A 21,844-nucleotide genomic window follows, 5' to 3' on the forward strand; every position below is an offset into this window, starting at 1 on the left:
GTTCAACCATGTTGCGACTGGGGAACCACAACAGACCAATTGTCGCTGTCATTCTTTTTGTAATTCAATAGAAACTTTGTTAAAAGCTGAGGCTTTTTAGTGCAACTTGTAAAACTGGTTTACAAAAATATGTCAAGCAATATGAAAATGAGTACAAATAAAGGGGGTATTTCAAAATGCTGTTCCAACAGAAAACACCAATCTAATGAATAAGTAGAGAAAAAGTGTGCGTATGTAGGGGGGGAGCCAGAGGTTGGTAGGTGTTCATTTGTTTCAGAATTAATATACTCAGTTTGAAACTGAATTATTACATATAGTATATAAAAGAAAATGGATGTGGAATGTATTTAAAGGTTCTGTACAGAGACGTGCCAATATTACTGAAAGATGTCTCCTCATTTTGACATCAAATAATCAACAAAAACACAAAAAGGGCTCCCATGATCTACTTAAGGTAGATGATACATCCTTCTGGAACGGATTCTTTCTTATCACAGATTTCTACCCTAGCCTGTTTCGGTTGTCTTTTTGATATGGATATTCCTAAATAAAATATACCCATTTTACCATTACATAGATGTTTTCTTTGTGGAAGAATGTCTGTCTGCCTCTTTTCTCCCACTTCTCCAACTCCAACACCCATCTAGTTAACTGAGGGAAGCCAGCAGATGGGGTATTTCTGGATTTTAGCACAGTTTTTGATACTGTCTCTCACAGTATCCTTCTGTATAAAATATCCAGCACACAGCTAGACAAGTCCATAATACATTGAGTGAACAATTGGCTGACAGGTCAGGCTCAAATGGTTATAGTAAATGGGGTTACATCAGACTGACAGCCAATCACCAGAGGGGTTCCCAAGAGCTCAAGTTAAGGGGCAGTGCTCTTTAATGTTTTCATAAATTATCTGGATGCAGGAATTGAATGTACATGAAGTTTGCCAATAATACTAAACTAGGAGGAGCTGTGGACTCACTCAAGGGTAGAGAGGCCTTATAGAGAGATCTGGATAGACTAGAGAGCTGGGCAATCACCAACTATCTGAAATTTAACAAGAGCAAGTGCTGGATTCTCCACCTGGCATGGGGTAATCCTGGTTACATGTACAAATTTGGGGATGAGAGGCTGGAGAGCAGCCCTGCGAAAAGACATCTGGGGGGTTGGGTTGATGGCAAGTTGAATATGAGTCAAGTGTGCCCTGGCAGACAAAAGGGTCAACTGTGTCCTAGAGTGTATCAAGCACAGCATAGCTAGCTGGTCAAGGGAGCTGACCGTCCCACTCTATAATGCACTGGTGTAGCCCCATTTCAAGTACTGTGGTGCATCTCAGCATAAGAAGGACATCAAAGTGTATCCAGAGGAGGGCAACCAAGATGAAAGATGAAAGGCCTTGGGGGCAAGACTTACGAGGAGCAGCTGAGGTTACTTGGTTTGTTCAGCTTGGAGAAGGCTGAGGGTGCCAATCTCCTCACTCTGGTGACCAGCAATAGGATATAAGGAAACGGAATGAAGCTGCATCAGAGGAACTTCAGATTAGACGTAAGGAAAAGGTTCTTCACTGAGAGGTTGGTCAGTAACTGGAAGAGTCACAGCACAAAGCCTGTCAGAGTTCAAGGAGCATCTGGAAAACGCTCTCAGTCATATGGTTTAGTTTTAGGTAGTCCTGCGAGGAGCAGGGAGTTTGACTCAATGATCCTTATGGGCCCCTTCCAACTTGAGATATTCTATGATTCTATGAATACAAGAGTATTAATGCTACCCTTTTGGTCACTGACAGACAGAAAAAACAGTCCACGTACTTGCACTGTTGCCTTTGGAACAAATGTCTGAGTTTATCTGTTCTCAGAGCATGAAAAGACAGTTGTATCACTCTAATACCTACTAGTAAAGTCATTGGTTCATCAATTACTTTAACAGGTTACTGCTGTTGTTCATACTATTAGGTTGGTGCAAAAGTAATTGCAGTTTTGGATGGTAAATTTCAAATCATTATACCTAGGCTCAAACACATCTTTATTAATCAAAATAGGAACCATTACAGTCAACACATTTTTGCCAACGAGAAATAAGTTTGTTTATTCCTGTAGCATAAAAATCCATGCTTCAGGATTCGACAAACTCTTGGAAAGCATTTTGTGCATCCTGCTGGTTGTGGAAGCGTTTTCCCTGTAAAAAGAGGCAAAGATGAGGAAGATGAGGCAAAACTTCATATCCCAATTCACTCAGCTTTTGAAGCTTTGGTCATGTGATGTGCAGTCGGGCATTATCGTGGAGAAGAATTGAGCCCTTTCTGTTGACCAATGCTGGCTGCAGGTGTTGCAGTTTTTGGTGCATCTCATCAATTTGCTGAGCATACTTCTCAGATGGAATGTTTTTGCTGGGATTCAGAAAGCTGTAGTGGATCAGACCAGCAGCAGACCACCAAACCGTGACCATGACCTTTTTTTGGGTGCAAGCTTGGCTTTGGGAAGTGCTTTGGAGGTTCTTCTCAGTCCAGCCACTGAGCTGTTTGTCGCCAGTTGTGGTATACAATCCAATTTTCCTCGCATGTCACGGTCCGATCGAGAAATGGTTCATTGTTGTTGTGTAGAATAAGAGAAGACAACACTTCAAAATGATGATTTATTTGATTTTCAGTCAGCTCACAAGGCACCCACTTATCGAGCTTTTTCACCTTTCCAATTTGCTTCAAATGCCGAACAACTGTAGAATGGTCAACGTTGAGTTCTTCGGCAATTTCTCGTGTAGTTGTAAAAGGACAAGCTTCAATGATTATTCGTAATTGGTCGTTGTCAACTTCTGATGGCCAGCCACTATGCTCCTCATCTTCAAGGCTCTCATCTCCTTTGTGAAACTTCTTGAACCACCAGTGCACTGTATTTTCTTTAGCAGTTCCTGGGCCAAATGCTTTGTTGATGTTGCAAGTTTTCTCTGCTGCTTTACGACCCATTTTGAACTCGAGTAAGAAAATCGCTCAACTTTTCTTTCTGTCTAACATAATTTCCATAGTCTAAAATGAATATAAAATAAAGAGCAAGTAATAAGTTAGTAGCAAAAAAACATATAGCGAGAAAAGCACATTCAAAAGATATATAACATAATTACATTTATTTAAGAATGTATTCCAATATCAAACAGCAAATTTCAACAATGCAAAAAAACGCAATTCCTTTTGCACCAAACTAATACCAGATTCAAAATCTTCATGGTATGCACCAAATCATTCACATAAATTTCTAGATGACTCATTCTCAAATGATTGACTCCTCTTTCCAACTCAGCCAGACTTTATGCTACTTCTCTAGTTTAAATCAATATCCTGTTGAGCTCCAATTGAAGAGGATAGAAGAAACTGCAGGAAGAAGGTCTCCTTGATGATGAAGACACCCAGGTCACACATCAGGATTCGCACAAGCACAAGAAAACCGCAAAGGACTTTTGTCTGTATTAAACAGGAACATTGAAATGTATTTGAAATGCAGTTCTAGACTGTTCTGTGTAAAATTATATTCACCTTAGCTCCAAATTCAACCAGATTTGCTAAATTCTGCACAGACTTGGCGACCAGCGTCAGTGTTCTTGCAGCAGTAGGGGAAGGAGAATCTGAGAGGAATACAAAGTAGAGTTACTGGTCATTTCATTTAAAACTTCCAGTAATCACATGAAAGTTATGCTCTTCTAAAAGTTGTTATTTATCATGGAATTAAATACTTTGAATGCTGTAACAGAACTGCATGTGGAAAATATCTCATGATCAAGTAAACTTTTGTTGTTTTAGTAATTATGTCCACAAAAAATATTAATATGCATATCTGACTTTCTGTATTAGCTGCTTACAGAACAACGTAAGCAAAATAAAGTGTTCCTCAGAGGCCTAAGGTTAACAGAAGTTTTATGAATTAAGTGAAAAGCCTTTTCACAAAAATCAAACAACTCTGTTAAAAGGAAGATTTGTTGTTAGAATCTAATAAAATAATTAAGTTTACCCTTTTCCTTATTTGCATATACCCATATAAGTACATCTTGAATTGTTATGCAAATTATACTTTAAATTACAAGTAACAAGAAAATAGACTAAACACTGTATGCAATCATGGCTTGTATTTCCATGAAAATATAGCTATTTACTGCACCAATCAAATGCACAATCACGTGTTGGAAAAAGTTTTTTTGACTGACTATGAGACTACTGTTAAGCATAGGGGTTTTTTTTGTTTGTTTTTGAACAGTTATGGTCAAATCTGGTTTTCTAATTACAGGGCATTTAAGTGTTCGAAAATTGACATGGTTATTATATAAACTCTAAATTTCACAGTGCTTCATAAGAATGTGTCCTGATTTCAGCTGGCATACAGTTAATTTTCTTCCTAGTAGCTGGTATAGTGTTTGATAACACACTGATGTTTTAGTTGTTGCTAAGCAATGCTTACACCAAGTCAAGGACTTTTCAGCTTCTCATACTGCCCTGCACATGAGGAGGCTGTGAATGCACAAAAAGCTGGGAGGGAACACAGCCAGGACAGCTGACCTAAACTGGCCAAAGGGATTTTCCACACCATATGACATCATGTTCAGTATGTAAACTTGGAGGAAGCTGGCCAGGGGCACAATCACTGCTTGGGAACAGGCTGGCCATTGGTCATCAGGTGGTGAGCAATTGCATTGTGCCTCACTTGTATATTCTTTTATCATTACTATTATTATTTTATCTTCTTTTGCTGTCCTATTAAATTGTCTTTTTTTACTTTTTTTCTGCTTTTCTGTCCCATTCCACTGGCAGGGGAGGGTGAGTGAACAGCTGTGTGGTGTTTAGCTGTCTGCCAGGTTAACCCACAACAGAATGCTATATACTCTTCACTGTCTATCTGTATATTTTCATTTTCTGTCTTTCTGCCCCCTTCCCTGCTCAGCACTGCAATTAATTAGAAATAAGTTCTAACTTTTTAGGTATAGCTGGAGCTTAGACTGAAGCACTAATCTCAGTTGTCCATAGCATCTAGTGCTTCGTACTGTACATCCCTTTGAAGAAGCAATGCTGGAAGACATTACTAGCCTTAGAATTGGGAAGCGCAAATGAAGAGAATTGATCTAAAAAATGTATTATTTTTTTAAAAAAATCAACTAAGAAGACTGAAACAAAGGCCTTAACTTTTTCAGTACAGGTTTTTGAGAACAGTTGTTAAGGAGACAGGATAGGCACATTGCTGCTGAAACTGAACTCCAACCTCTAATAGCCCTATATGGAGTCCCTAAATTTACCTTAGTGAAAGCAAAGAATATTAACTGAACTTCTAAAAAGGACTAACACTTACCGACAAGCTTAAAAGGGATTACACAAATTTATGGATAACAACTTCATTTACAGCTAAAGACACAGTGGTCTCAATGTACTCCCCAAGTTAGAAAATATGTAACTCACAAATCTGAAGATGATAAAAAAAAAAATAAAGAAAGGATCACCATATATGAGGCCATGGTTCTTAAATGCTTTCCCCAAAGTGTGTATGAAAATTATTAAAGGGAGAAAGGAACATTTGGACTGATTCAGGCCTTCTCATTCAGAATAGCTTAAAAGAGAGAGGACAGAAAATTTCCCGTGTTGTCTGAAAAGCTGCCTATAAAGGCAAAAGTTTTTCCCCAAAGGGTTTCTGACACAAGTGGTTTCTGATTTCTTCCTATTTCCAAACCAGCATTTTATAGGTAAAATTGAGGTGTTAGGGAAGGAGGAAAAACATTGGATAGTGCAAAACAAATGCTCTCTAGGTTGGGATGATCTTTGACAAAAAAAAAAAAAAAAAAAAGCAGGACAATGACACACATATGAAATATAACATATGCAAACTTTTTAAAACTATGGAACTCGCATGTCCAATTATTTTAGTACTACAGTTTTACCACTAGTAGTTTATGTCTTTACTTTCTTCCTCCCACAAGGACTTATTTGGTTTGCATGGCAAGGTTTTGGTAGTGGGGGCTAAAGAGGTGGTTTCTGTGAAAAGATGCTAGAAGCTTCCCCCATGTCCAAGAGAACCAATGCCAGCCCACTCCAAGATGGACTTGCCACTGGCCAAGGCTGAGCCAATCAGCAACAGTGATAGCACCTCTGTGATAGCATATTTAAGAAAGGAAACAAAAAACCCAAACTGCTGTGCAACAGCAACCGGAGGAGTGAGAATATGTGCGAGCAACAACTCTGCAGACAGCAAGGTCAGTGAAGAAGGAGGAAGAGGAGGTTCTCCAGGCACCAGAGCAGAGATTCCCCTGCAGCCCATGGTGAAGACCATGGGGAGGCAGGCTGTCCCCCTGCAGCCCATGGAGGTCCAGAGTGGAGCAGATATCCACCTGCAGCCCATTGAGGACCCCATGCCAGAACTGATGGATGCACCCAAAGGAGGCTGTGACCCCATGGAGAGCCTGTGCTGGAGCAGGCTCCTGGCAGGACCTGTGAACCCCGTGGAGAAAGGAGCCCATGCTGGAACAGGCTTTCTGGCAGGACTTGTGACCCCATGGGTGACCCACACTGAAGCAGTCTGTTCCCAAAGGACTTCACCCCATGGAAAGCACCCACGCTGGAACAGTTCATGGAGGACTGCCTCCTATGGGAAGGACCCCATGCTGGAACAGGGGAAGACTGTGAGGAGTCCTCCCCCTGAGGAGGAAGAAGCAGCAGGGACAATATGTGATTAACTGACTGCAACACCCATTCCCTGTCTCCCTGCACCACTTATGGGGGGAGGAGACAGAGAAAACTGGGAGTGAAATTGAGCCCGGGAAGAAGGGAGGGGTGGGGGACGGTGTTTTTTAAGATTTAGTTTTTATTTCTCATTACCCTACTCTGATTTGATTGGTAATAAATTAATTTATCTGAGTCTCTTTTGCCCATGATGGTAATTGCCAAGTGATGTCTCCCTGTCCTTATCTTGAACCATGAGCCTTTAGTTATATTTTTCTCTCCTGTTTCCAGCTGAGGAGAGGGAGTGATAGAACGGCTTTGGTGGGTACCTGGCATCCAGCCAGGGTCAACCCACTACAAAGAAATACAGGAAAGCTTAAAACCTGAAATCCCATCAGCACAGCCTTATGTTTAGAACAAAAGTAACACACATATTATTTGTTGCATCTGTAAGACCTCAACTACATCTGTAAGTTAAAATGCTCAGAAACATTTCTAGGTCCTTAAGCCAACTGCCATGGAATAATCCATGCCCTCACCATTAAAGTTTCACAACAAAGCCCCACACCAACTGTGTCAGATGTAGTCCCTGATGCATGCCAACACCCAAATCACGCCTAAGAACTATTTAGGAGAATGCTACCTGATATCAGCTAGAACTGTGCTACAGATCAGTATAGCAATTTCACAATCCTGTTTTAGCAAACAGGAATAGTCCCTGTCACTGTTTTATTTACTGACAGAGATGCACTCTACAAAGAGAGCATCAAAAACCAGGGTAATACTTTTGTACTGGGCCTGGCTAGAATAGAGTTAATTATCTTCATAGAAGCTCATATAATGCTGGTTTAGATTTTTGACCAAAATAGTACTGACAACACACTAATGTTAGAGCTTTTGCTGAACAGTGTTTACACAGCATCAAGGCTGCCTCTGTTTCTCAGTCTGCCTCCCCAGTGAACAGATTGGGGGGTGTGCAATAGGATTGGAGGGGACACAACTTGGCAGATGACCTGAACTAACCAAAGAGGTATTCCATATCATATACCATCATGTTCAGCAATAAAAGGGAAAAGAGGGGGTTTTATGGGTGTTAGCCATCTTTTGCTCATGAACTGGCTGGGAATCAGTCTACCCATGGGACATGGTGTGATTGCCTTTGCATCACTTGTTTGGTTTCATTTATCCTTCAGTTATGAAACAATTAATTAATTTTTGTTTGTTTGCTTTATATTGACCCCCAAGTTTTCTTGGTTTTTATTCTTCCTTTCCTCTTCCCCTGTCCCACTGAGGGTGAAGAGGGAAGTGAGCAAACAACTGTGTGGTGCTTTATCTGCCCACCAGGGTTAACCCACAACAGTTTTCTTTATGAAACACATTTAACATTCACTTTTTCTTTTTGCTTTAAAATATGACATTGGGAATAAACACTGCCTAAGGTGAAAACCATGTGCTGGCTGCCTTAGGGAGAAAGTCAATTAATTGATACGGATAACGTGACTTTGGACACTGTTCAAAAGACTTCATATTTTGCTAAATTAGGCACTAAAGTAAATTCATGCCTATTACTACATAATGTATTAATTCAGTCTGAAGCATAGTCACCTGAGATGATATTAAACATCCTTGGGTTCAGGATAGCAGGACAAATCAGTCGAAGAAAAACAAAGCCACTGAAATGAAAAAAAATTGTATTTTGTTCAATAATAAAGAATTAATGTAAAATTATGTAGTCTCTAAGCATTTAAATCAGCGTGGAAATCTTTGTGAGATAGATGACAAACAACCAGCCTGTGCTCCATGAATATGTTTATTAATGATGTCTTGTTATGATTTCAACTATGATAAAACCTGAAATAAAAACAGGCATATTGATTTCCCAATTAAGGTGAACCTCTGAAACCACTTGGGAAAAGCATAACTGTAAAGCCATACTGAAGCCTGTAGTCTAAGATCACATTGGCTTTAAAAAGGAGGAGCACTTCAACTCCTGTCCCCCACAAGTATTCCACTGTCTACTACAGCACATAATTCATCCTGCAGCCACTCACTTCCCCAAGCCAACATTAGGATAGTAAGAGTACATAGTCAGAATGGAACCTCTCTTTTGGCAGCAACATGGCCTTAGTTCAGCTTGAACTGATCCATATCCTGATAACAGTACACTATTATCCTAAAAGAATAATACTGGATCAGCTACTTTCCTCACAGAAGTAATTGCTGCCACCCAGGCAATCTAGAAAGTTAGGGAAAAGTGCTCAGTTTGACTGCAGGACTAGGAACTTATTAAACAGAAGTCCAAAATAACCTTCAATTTAGCATGAGAATAATCTAACTTTCTGTTGACAGCTGAAGCAAAAATATCCATATCAGGTTAACCATAATTCTGGAAGACTGCTATAAAATGAAGTGACATATGGACCAACTAAAGCAATCTAACCTCTCATTTTGTTCAGTGTGGATACTACCAGCAGACTGATTTTTCACTACAGCAATACCAAAGTCTGACCACTTACAAAAGAATGGAAGTGGACCTTGCACTACCTTGCTTGTTAAGTACACAATAATGACATTGTCCATTATTAATTGGAAGTGACAATGTAGCAATGATGTTAACACACCTTTCATGTGTTCAAAACACTTGAATTCCAATATATACTGTTATAGATGATTCTTATTTCTCCAAGAACCATGGATTTAGGGCTGACAAAACATTCCTGGCCCAATGTAAAACAAAAATATTTCTGTGAGATCAACTTAAAGCTATGAGGAAGTAAATAATATTAAAGTTATGGCACATACATCAATTTCTCTTGTAGATGGCCTGAAGTTGAAGACAACTGGGGTATGAACCTAAGATGGACCTTGCAGATAAAAAAGATTTGGTGCTTCTTACACTGGTCAAGCTGTCTGAATTAAGAATGAGTCAATAACTATGCATGGGTTTTCACAAACAGACAGAAATAGCAGCACTTTCTGAATGTTATAGAAGGGAAGCTACCCAGACGCTTAAAAACTATTCACCTGTCTCTGAATACGTAATCATTCTTGGACCAAAACCAGTGCAATAAAAGATAATATTCTTCACTGGAGGCTGCAAAAAAACCTGTACTCCAGAGGCAAGTCACAAGCATCTACTTATGAAGGCTAAGATAATGAAAGAAAGGGAGCCAATATTTATAGTATCCCGAGACCCCAGAAAAATTCTGAATGTCAGTTGTATCTACTTAAGGAAAACCAAATGGCGCTCTCTGGAGATGGGGAAGAACAGAAAGAGACATGGTATTTGCTTTTAATTTCTACACCCTTGCAATAGGTTAGCCCCAACACCTCTGATAAGAGCAGCCTCAATTTGAAGGCAAAACCCCTGCAGAACACTGTTGGCAGGCATTTTATTCATTATTTTCTTGAAAAATCTTCAATTACTATTGTTACAAACACTAAATGACAGGAAACTAAGCATGGAAGGTACTGTACTAATTACAGAATCACAGAATCACTGTACTGAAGGTACTGTACTAATTACATTAACATTTACTGAAACTCTTGGGAAGGAAGGGTTCCCATTTCTTCATTTTTGTCTCCAGTCAAAGTGATAAACGAGCCAATGACAAATCATCCAGCAGACACTGTACCATGGGAGATTAACCTCAGCAAATCATATCAGTGCCAGATACTGGTCTACCAGCAAGCTAGGCTTGCAAAAAAAAAAAAAAAAAAAAAAAAAAAAAAGGTAAAACAAACATAGAAGAGATGTGGCTTTTATACCCTTAAACCTCCAGTATCACTTAGAATAACAGTGTCAAGACCTCATTTTTGTAAAATAATTTTTTTACCTGCACTGGCAACTGATAGTGTTAAAGGAAAAACTATTTATTCAATTGATTTATGAATGCAGACTGGAGATTTTGTAATCAGTGCCACTTCAAAGGAGCCAAGTTCAGTAGCCTGCAACATTTTTACAGAGGCGCTGGAATATTTCAACATGATTGGGCTGAAGCAAAGAAATGAAACAAAACTTGGACAGCATAAAAGTATGTATTTTCAGAAATGAACCCTGTTGATTCTGAGCAATCAGCACTGAGAGTCTTCACTGATGCAGAGAACTATATATTCCAATGCAGACAGTACCTCAGTGAAATCTAAGGACAGTCCAATCACCTTTCTGAGGAGATATTAGTTTTCTTTACATGGTATATCTGCATTTTAAAGGACATTCATCTTAGCATGCTTAAGATTTTTCCAATAATTCATATACACTACATAGGAGTCTCTGGATTAGGCACGGTCCTCCCAGACAACATATGACAGAAATATCATCTTCAGAGGTCGCTGGTCTCCAGAGCTATCACAAAGGTTAACTATCACTTTGAGATAACTTTTTCTTTTTCCCAACATGAAAAAGGCAATCAATATTTTAGACTAGTTTGTACAACTTAACAAAATACAAGGCATCGCACTCGAAGACTCTTGTCCTGCTGATGGACTTCAACCACCCTGACATCTGCTGGAAAAGTAGCATGGGGAGCTGTGGGCAATCCAAGGGACTCCTGGAATCCATTGAGGATAACTTCTTAAGTCAAGCAATAGACGACCCTACCAGGGAGGATACGATACTAGACCTGATGGTCACCAATGCAAGTGAGCCAATTGGTGACATCAAGACTGGAGGCAGCTTGGGCTGCAGTGATCATGTGCTAGCGGAGTTCTCAGTCCTGAGGGACGTGAGGGAGGTGAAGAGTGAAGTCAGGACCCTGAATTTTAGGAAAACCAATTACCAGTTCTTCAAGGAGTTAGTCAACAGGAACCCCTGGGAAACTGCCCTAAGGAACAAGGGAGCAGAACAGAGATAGCAGATCTTTAAGAAAGCTTTCCATAGAGCACAAGAGCTTGCAATCACCAAGTGTAAGAAATTGGGTAAGGAAGGCAAGAGGCCAGCATGGCTGAGTTGAGACCTGCTGGTCAAACTAAAGGGCAAGAAGGAAATGCACAAGCAGTACAAACAAGGACGACAAGTATCGTGGGAAGAGTATAGGGACACTGCCCAGTTGTGTAGATATAGGGTCAGGAAGCCCAAGGCCCAGCTGGAGCTGAACTTGGCAAGGGATGCAAAGAATAACAAGAAGGGCTTCTACAGGTATGTCAACCAGCAAAGGAAGGTTAAAGAAAGTATACCACCCAATGAGGAAAAACTGGTAATGACAGACGAGGAGAAGGCTGAGGTACTCAGCAGCTTCGTTGCCTCAGTCTTCACTAGCAATCTCTCTTCCCACACCTCTTGAGTGGATGAACTGCAAGACAGACTGGGGGAGCAGTGTCCCTCCCACTGTAAGTGAAAATCAGGTTTGTGACCACTTGAGGAACCTGAACTTTAATAATTCTATGGGACCTGATGAATTGCACCCCAGAGTCCTGAGGGAATTGGCTGATGTAGTTGCCAAGGCACTCTCCATGATATTTGAGAAGTCACAGCAGAATTGGGCCCATGTGAACTTCCTGAGGTTCAACAAGGCCAAGTGCAAGGCCCTGCACCGGGGTCAGGGCAACACCCTGTATCAATACAGGCTGGGGGATGAAGGGATTGAGAGCAGCCCTGCAGAGAAGGACTTGAGGGTACTGGTGGACAAAAGATTGGACATTAGCCAGCAATGTACACTTGCAGCCCAGAAGACAAATCATATCACACACACAGACACACAGAATGTTAGGGATTGGAAGGGACCTCAAAAGATCATCTAGTCCAATCCCCCTGCCGGAGCAGGAACACCTAGATGAGGTTACACAGGAAGGCGTCCAGGCAGGTCTTGAATGCCTCCAGAGTAGGAGACTCCACAACCTCCCTGAGCTGCATCAAGAGAAGTGTGGCCAGCAGGTCGAGGGAGGTGATTCTGGCCCTCTACTCCTCGGTGAAACCCCACCTGAAGTACTGCATCCAGCTCTGGAGCCCTCAGTACAGGAAAGACATGGACCTGTTGGGGAGAGGGTTCAGAGGAGGACTACAAAAAGGATCAGAGGGATGGAACACCTCTCCTATGAGGAAAGGCTGAGAGTGTTGGGGTTGTTCAGCTTGGAGAAGAGAAGGCTCTGGGAAGACCTTATTGAGGCTTTTCAGTATTTAAATTGGCCTATAAGAAAGATGGGGACAGACTTTTTGGCAGGTCCTGTTGCAATAGGACAAGGGGTAATAGTTTTAAACTAAAAGAGGGGAGATCCAGGCTAAACATGAGGAAGAATTTTTTTTTTTTTAAATGAGGGTGGTAAAACACTGGAACAGATGTCCCTTCCCTGGAGACATTCAAGGCCAGGCTGGATGGGGTTCTGAGCAACCTGATCTAGTTGAGGATGTCCCTGCTCATTGCAGGGGGATTGGACTAGATGACCTTTTAATATCCCTTCCAACCCAAACTATTCTATAATAAATTCTAATTTTAAGCCATTAAGTATAGCTATACTGACCTCTATACTACACCTCTAGCAAGGCTTTAACAGCATGACTAAGGATCTAGCAAGCTCTCAGTCCTTAATTGGTATATCATGCCCCCATACCATAATAATCATAAATATTCTTGTAACCTATATAAGTACTATAACGTTTTGGCACTAAAAGAAAAAATAGATAAGCACACTGAAGTATGACAGCAATAAGACGATAAAATATTCTTTTCAGCACACAATATATTGACAAGTAACTTACCTAACAACTCTTGTTCTCATTGTGGTATTAGCTGGCCACTTGTTTTGAACAGACTTCTGCAAGCATCCATAAATATATCTCAGCGTCCTGTAAAAATAATAGCTAACTGATCATTTCATTAACAACACTTCACTGAATAAAAAACGCTGGTCAGAAAGGATCTAGTCCAACCTCCTGCTTAATGCAGAACTATTAGCAATGCTATGTTTATAATTGAGACATAAGCTTTAAATTAATTTAAAATCTGCTATGACAGCCCATTTACAAATGGCAAACAAAGTCCTCGACTAATACACTATTCTATTCGTGCAGGTAAAATTCTGATTATTTATATGGTCATTAAATGTTTTATAAACTTTTTTTCCTATTTCTTAGGTAGTGTTTCCTTTTAAAAATGAAAAAAATGATGGTGGCTTTTTTCCTCTCCTTTTTTCCCCACTTTTTAACTGAATGAATAACAATTTGTGTATCCATAAATACAGGTTAGGTGTTTAAAATTAGCTAATAGTCCTGTCCTATTAAAAAATGGGAGCACTCTGGTGTATTTCAGAAAGTGTTGAGAAATGCACCATATAGTTAAAAGAATGAACCTTTTAATGCTAATCTTGCCATCACTGACACAAAAGAAACTTCTGTGCTATTCTGCCATTCTGTGGTGGGTTGAGCCCAGCCAGCAGCTAAGCCCCCAGTCACTTGTTCACTTCCCCTCAGCAGGACAGGGGGGAGAATCAGAAGGGCAAAAGCAAGAAAATCTCATGGGCTGACATAAAGACAGTTTAAGAGGTAAAGCAAAAGCTGTACACGCAAGCAAAGCAAAATGAGGAATTAATTCACTACTTCCCATCAGCAGACAGGTATTCAGCCATCTCCAGGAAAGCAGGGCTTCATCATGAATAATTGTTACTTGGGAAGACAAACGCCATAACTCGAAACATTCCTCCTTGATACTTCTTTCCCCACAGTTTTATTGCTGAGCACATCATATAATATGGAATATCCCTTTGGCCAGTTGGAGTCAGCTGTCCTAGCTCCATCCCCTCTCAACTTCTTGCCCACCTCCAGCCTACTTGCTGAGGCAAGGGGACAGAACAGGGAGAGAAAACAACCCTCAACACTGTACAAGCACTGTTCAACCAAAACATGGGTGCATTATCAACACTGTTTTAGTCATAAATCTAAAGCACAGCACCATACAAGCTGCTATGAAGAAAATTAACTTCATCCCAACCAAAACCAGTACAAATCTCCACCCCTTAATTCCATACCATTTGCATCATGCTTGGGTCCTATGCTATCCAAGTACATCCTCGTTAACCACTACCACCCCCTTCCCATCCTTTAGAATACATACAGATATAATTCCCTTAGTCTGTTGGCCCCCCCATGAAGTATCCATAAAATGCCCATAGAGTTCATTTAGTCTGTGACCTGGACTCCATCTGTTACGGTGGTCGCTCAGGAGAGGTGGTATGTTATATGGAGTTATTGGGCACCAAAGCCAGCTCAGGTTTGGTCACTGCTGCACTTGCCCAGTGTCTTGCAAAGCTCATCCACTGTTAGTTCGGGTGGTTCCTGTTAGAGTACTTCTCATAGCATACAACTAAAATAATGGGTTACAGTAGTTTAAACATATATCCATTACCATCTCCATCCCTGGTCCTTTTGGACCGGGCTATGGAGTTTAACAGTGCAATGAACTCCATCCCTTGCTCCTACTCCAGCATAAAACCTCCATGGGCTGTAGTCCCTTTGGGTGCATACCTGCTCTTGTATGGACTTATCTACAGACCACAGTCCCTTCACAGGGAGTTCCCTTCACACTCAACAAGAGCCACATCCAGAGACTGTGGATTGTTGCCCCTCTTTCAGTCCCTTTGCTGATTCCACGGTCCCTTGCTAGGGTTCCCAGTTGCTGGTCTTCCCTATCTTCTAATTACTGACTGTTGGCTGCAATATCCCAGCACTTGAGCAACCAGGTGATAATTTGCTCACCTGGCTGGTGGCCATAATCTTTCCACATATCTCTCAGCTCACTCAAGGATAGGGACTGGGTGATTTCCAACTCGTTTATGATTTCAGTCTCTTCCCTCTCCTGTTCTTGTGACTGCTCTGCTGCAGAACAGGCTGTCTCTTCTGATTCTTTCTCCTGCTCTCCCCTCAGGAGGAGTTTTTTCCTCCTTTTAGTAAATGACTGGACCTTTGCTTCCATTGTTTCTTCTTGACTATAGGAACAACTGTTATAGTTGAGGGTTGGGTCTCTGGCTTAGCTCAAGTGTTTATATGTTCTCAGATCAAGAGACCCTTCAAGTGCTGAACAGAGATTCAATAGGGGTAGAGCAGGCCTCAGCACAGTGCTAGAAGTTGTGTCTCTGATATAGACAAGGCATCATTTCTTCAAGTATTCTGTCACTTCAATAGCATTCCATGCCTGTTCAGGTTTCAAGTCCCACACCACTGCAGGGAAAGAATGCTCTAGGTACCTGCCCAAGTTCTCCCACACACCTTCCCACCCATGTGCCTCAAAGGGCATCCCCATGTGGCATTCTGAATTAGTCAGTTACCCTTTTGAAAAGCCAGAACTGGATTCATGACACATACCGATATAAGCATTCCAGTTATACAAGGATATTCCAAAAACTGAAAAGCCATTGTAACAAGGCAGGAAACATCTACCCCTGAGAAGAAATAGGAGGTGCCATTCTTAATTTCCTGGACAAAATGGCTCCCAGAGAGGAAGAGGAAAAAGGTGTTAATTGTCTCTTAGAGTTGGTTCCCAGAGTACTAGGACAACAGCAGTGTATGGCATAAACACCAGATTAGGCTCAAGGCTAGTACTTTTACCATAGCTCTCCCAGGCAAAACACAACAAAGTGATAAACAGCACAACAAACTATGAAAGCTGAAAGCAGCCATTAACGAGCTCTAGAATTTGAGGTAGAGAAGATATGGAGTATGCCATGGAGCAAAGAATGGAACAAATAAACCAGTACTGAGAACAAACAAGTCAACATTATGACCAGCAAGAGCAAGTAACAACTTGCCAAGTATTATAAAAACTAAACAGCTATAACAACTATAAATGTAGTCTAGCACGCTCAGATCAAATCTGTCCTTATCTAGAACCTCTCAAGCTCCACGCTGGATGCCAGAAAGAATTGTGGTGGGTTGACCCTGGCCAGTGGCTAAGCCCCCAACCAGCTTGCTCACTCCCCCTCAGCAGCATAGAGGAGAGAATCATAAAGGCAAAGAAAAAATCATGTGCCGACAAAGTCAGTTTAATAGGTGAAGTGAAGCTGCACAGGCAAGAAAAGCAAAATAAGGAATTCATTCACATGACTTCCCATCAGCAGGCAGATATCCAGCGACTTACAAGAAAGCAGGGCCTCATCATGCATAAGAGTTACTTGGGAAGACAAATGCCACAACCCTAAACACCCGCCTTCATTCACCTTTCCCCCAGCTTTTATTGCTGAGCATGTCACATGGTATGGAATAACCCTTTGGTCAGCTGTCCTGGTTGGGGCAGCATGTTGTCAATGCTGGTTTAGTCACAGATCCAAAACACCATACCAGCTGCTATGAAGAAAATCAACTCCATCCCAGACAGATCCAAAATTGAGCATTTTGCTCATGTTAAAAGTTAATGATAAAAAACTGAAATAAAAATGTCAGCACTATGCACTTTTTATTCAATGGTTTCAGTCTAAACAATTTATTTTAGCTTTTTTTTTTTTAAAGAAAAAGAATAACCTGTGCATTTCCTTGATAGATAGAAGTAATCACAGAAAGGTGTCATTCTACTACCATCCATTTGTATTTTAATGCTGCTAATAATTCCAGCTCTTTTTTAGAGTAGGAGGACTGGAAAGAATTGGTAACCAACTTAAATAATAGGATTATTTTTGGTTAGAAAAGACCTTTAAGAACATCAAGTCAAATCGTTAACCAAACAATGCCAAGTCCACCTCTAAACCATGTCCCTAAGAACCTCATCTATGTGTCTTTTAAACACCTCCAGGGATGGTGACTCAACCACTTCCCTGGGCAGCCTGTTCCAATTCCATCCAAGCCATGAGCAGCCAGTTTCTACAGGAGAATGCTGTGGGAAATTGTATCAAAGGCTTTACTAAAGTCTAGGTACACAACATCCATAGCCTTTCCCTCATCCACTAAGCAGGTCACCTTGCCATAGAAGAATACCCAGCTTAGTCAAGCAGGACCTGCCTTTCATGCTGACAGGGCCTGATCGCCTTGTTGTCCTGTACATGCTGCGTGAAGACACTCAGGATGATCTGTACCATGACCTTCCCCAGCACTGAGGTCAGACTGACAGGCCTGTAAATTCCCCGTATCCTCCTTCCAGCCCTTCTTATAGATGGACGTCACATTTGCCAACTTCCAGTCAACTGGGACCTCCAGAGTTAGCCAGGACTGCTGATAAATAATTGAAAGTGGTTTGGTGAACACCTCCGCCAGGTCCCTCAGCACCCTTGGGTGTATCCCATCTGGCCCGACAGACTTGTGCATGTCTAAGTGGTGTAGCAGGTCACTAACCATCTCTCCTTGGATTATGGGGTCTTCGTTCTGCTCCCCATCCCTGTCTTCGAGCTCAGCCTTTTCCTCTGTCACTATGTTTTCCAACACATCCAATAGAGAGTGGAGATTCTCCTTAGCCCTAATTTTGTCTGCTAACTAGTACTGTCCTCTACCTCTTTGTGGAGATAATATATTGATGTTTAATTTTTTTCTTCTTTCCTTGATCCCATGGAGCTTCTCTCTCAAAGCAAAGCATGTGTGCCAGGCAAAAGTTTTTGCACTGTATTGAGTTTGCATAGCAAGGTTTTGGTAGTGAGAGGGCTACAGGAGTGGCTTCTGTGAGAAGATGCTAAAAGCTTCCCCTATGTCTGATAGAGTTAACGCCAGCCCACTGCTGGCCAAAGTTAAGCCAATCAACAATGGTGGTAGAACCTCTGCAACAACATATTTAAGAAGGGGCAAAAACTGTTGCACAACAGCAGCCGTAAAAGAGGAGTAAGAATATGTGAGAGCAACAACTCTGCAGACAGCAGATCAGTGAAGAAGGAGGGGGAGGAGGTACTCCAGGCACCAGAGCAGAGATTCCCCTGCAGCCCATGGTGAAGACCATGGGGAGGCAGGCTGTCCCCCTGCAGCCCATGGAGGTCCAGAGTGGAGCAGATATCCACCTGCAGCCCATTGAGGACCCCATGCCGGAACAGATGGATGCACCCAAAGGAGGCTGTGACCCCATGGAGAGCCTGTGCTGGAGCAGGCTCCTGGCAGGACCTGTGAACCCATAGAGAGAGGAGCCTGTTGTGTATTGATAAGGATCATAGCTGAAAACTGTGGCGAAAGTAGTTCAGCCAGGAGATGACACATTCAGTGCAGGGAGAACTGTGATCCACATATCAATGACGAGCTAATGAGCCACAGATCAGGCCAGCTGACCGATACTGGAGGTGGTGAATGTGCTGGAGGGCACATAGCCCCATCTTCTGATATGCACAGCTCGGCAAACAAGGGGGAAAAGCTGAGATCCTTCAACGTGGCCCAGGACTTGTCCAGACTTGTCCATCTTTCACAATCACCACTTTCCCCCCCAGACTTTCCTCTACTCTGAGAGCTATAAAAAAGCTCACCTAAAACAGCACTGGTAGGGAATACCAGCTCAGCCTCACCAAGGGAATCCAGCACCCTGAGGACCCTCAGCCTACCAGCTTCACCGAAGGGAATCCACCTTCAGGACTCTTCAGTCCAGCAGCTTCGCCTCGGGAACTGAACCAGACATTGGAGGACTCTGCGCTCCTGAACTACGAACCCCAGCATCCTTGCCGTGGAACACCGAGGCCATACATCATCATACAAGTCCTGTCATCCACACTGTGGGGCCGTAAGAGACTGGATCCCTCACTTTTTTTTCTTTCTTCCTTTCTCTCTGCTCTTTCCTTCTCTCCTTTTTTCTATACCCCCATTTCTTTGTCTCCCCTTCTGTGTATATATATATATATATATATATATATATATATCTTTCTCTCTCCCTTATACCTTAGTTTTCCTTCCCTCTCTCTCTCTTTTCCTTTTGAACATAAGTGTAACATCACTTTAAGCTCTGCTGTTGGATTCTGGTTAAACTTCATATTATAACTACTAATGGTTGCCAATACATCGCTCGTAGTAGGACTTATGCTGTTAATCTGTTGATAAGTTCTGTTACACTTTTGCCAAGTCACCATTCGCTGTAACCAGTACTCCAACACGTACTTTTAGTAAAACTCAGAATTGAATTGGACCCCAGGGGTAATTCTCTGTCATTCACTTCACATAACTGCGCAGAATTAACCCAGAGTTAACTCACACCTCGTCTCATCTGTTGAGTCAGGGCACGTGTCACGTTTAGAGTTAACTCATCCCTCATCCCATCTGTTGGGACAGGACAGAGCCCACACTGGAACAGGTTTTCTGGCAGGACTTGTGACCCCATGGAGGACCCACACTGGAGCATTTCATGAAGAACTGCAGCCCATGGAAAGGACTCTCATTGGAAAAGTTCATGGAGGACTGTCTTCTGTGTGAGCTACCCCACACTGGAGCAGGGAGAATGAGGAGGGAGTGGTCAGCAGAGGCAACATGTGATGAACTAACTGCAACCTCCATCCCTACCTCTCTGTGGGAGGAGACAGAGAAAACTGGGAAGAAGGGAAAGCTCAGGGGAAGGTGTTTTAAGATTTGTTTTTATTTCTCATTATCCTACTCTGATTTTGATTGGTAATAAATTAATTTCCCCAAGCCAAGTCTGTTTTGCCCATGATGGTAATTACTGAGTGATCCCTGTCCTTATCTTGACCTAAAAGCTCTTTGTTCTATTTTCTCTTCCCTGTCCAGTTGAGGAGGGGGAATGACAGAGTGGCTTGGTAGGCACCTGGCATCCAGGCAATGTCAACCCAACACGTACAAAAAGCACAATTCATTCTAGTGTGGTTTTGTTTTTTTTTTCTCTGTACATATAACAGCCCTAAATAAATTAGTCTTAGGACTGATTAGTATAAGATAAACCAATAAGAACACAATTTTACAGTGCAGTGTAAATCACACAAACAGGAATTTTCAAGTACAAATTTGAACAGAAGAGTGTAAACTTACGGAGGCAGTATCTCTGCAGCCATGAATATTTTCTCCACCAATTCTGAAAGTATACCGAGTAGATGTGCCAAATTAGTGTTTACATCTTCATTTTTTTCTAATTTTGATGGATTTAACTAAAACCAAAAGGAAAATGATTGTTTCTTCTCTTGAATAGACCTACATATATAATTTGATAATATTACACACTGAATAATATTTCAAATCTCAGACTTGCACAGGACTTACAAATGTGCTTCAGGGGCTAACTAGGAAACTAATGTAAAAAAGCAATGTTTTTAAATTCTAATGCACTATGCTTTTAGCAGCACAGATGTTTAACACTATCCATAACTACCTATCCTTTTTAAACTACATATATTTTTATATCTTTTAATCCAGTCATCTGAGTATACCACTCCCCCCTTTCCATAATTAGTTCAAGTGAAATGGGAGTTAGGAGGGACATTTTAGAAATAAAGACAGGTTCTAACACAAGCAGTTAATGTAAGGGAGTTTTAAAATTAAACTAAGTTCAGACATTGACTTCTAGTATATCTGGAGCTTAACAAAAGTTATTTAGGGTAGGCCATTCAGTAACTGCTATGAAAGAACCTACAATTGCTAAATAATAAATACATTAAAAAATTTAAAACTTATTTAAAACTGATGCTATGAAGATTGCTCAAGCTAACATTTAGAAAAAACTCATAATCAGTTCAGTTCCAGTACTGAAATTATTTCTGAAGGATTAATAAATGCTTCCAAAGCAAACAACCAGTAAATCAGCATTTCAGCAAATCAAAATTTAAAAAAATCATAGTTCAAGGTATCACCTCACAGGACTGCTTGCTCTCCATTATCTTTAATATACTGTCTTTCAGTGCATGGTGAACAAAACGTGTTGCTGTGGCTTTCATATATTGCTCCATAAGTGTACTTGCTAAAGTGGTGGCACGAAACAAAGTAGTAGCTTCATCTGAAAAAAATAAAGTGAAAAGTTGACAACAAAAAGTAGAGAAAAATTTTTTTCTGTGTTCACAGTTTGATATATGATGTAATTAAGGAAGGAGACAGAAATGAAGGCATAGGAACCCTTTCCCTCCCCAGAGTTTCAGTAAACATGAGTATAATTAGTACAGTACCTTCCATGCTTATTTCCCTGTCATTTAGTGTTCGTAACAATAGTGACTCAAGCTTTTCATGAAGAAAAATCTTCAATAAAATGCCAGCCAATAGTGTTCTATCCTGTCCACAAACATGTGATAAGGCATAGACTACATGCATCTCTTTCTGGAGTATGAGCTGAAAGAAAACAGGAATTATGTTTAGATACTTGA

General features: G+C 41.2%; 1 protein-coding gene across 7 annotated transcripts in view; it reads right to left on the bottom strand.

Moving 5' to 3' along the window:
* The window catches only part of LOC135577534 (ras GTPase-activating protein 1), a 103,885-nt gene that overhangs the window by 6,010 nt on the left and 76,031 nt on the right, over positions 1-21,844 (bottom strand). For 3 of the 7 annotated variants that reach the window (XM_065047666.1, XM_065047667.1, XM_065047671.1), the window contains exons 17-22: positions 21,650-21,809; positions 21,341-21,483; positions 20,526-20,641; positions 13,368-13,454; positions 8,279-8,346; positions 3,515-3,603 (exon numbers count right to left, since the gene is read on the bottom strand). In XM_065047666.1, the coding sequence (XP_064903738.1) occupies positions 3,515-3,603; positions 8,279-8,346; positions 13,368-13,454; positions 20,526-20,641; positions 21,341-21,483; positions 21,650-21,809 (663 nt within the window). Of the gene's footprint in view, positions 1-1,998; positions 3,011-3,514; positions 3,604-8,278; positions 8,347-13,367; positions 13,455-20,525; positions 20,642-21,340; positions 21,484-21,649; positions 21,810-21,844 lie in introns of those variants that run through there. The other 4 variants (XR_010469312.1, XR_010469313.1, XM_065047669.1 and 1 more) reach the window with 3 other exon arrangements.

This window comes from Columba livia (genome assembly GCF_036013475.1).
Source record: "Columba livia isolate bColLiv1 breed racing homer chromosome W unlocalized genomic scaffold, bColLiv1.pat.W.v2 SUPER_W_unloc_7, whole genome shotgun sequence".
In the NCBI taxonomy this organism is placed as follows: domain Eukaryota; kingdom Metazoa; phylum Chordata; class Aves; order Columbiformes; family Columbidae; genus Columba; species Columba livia.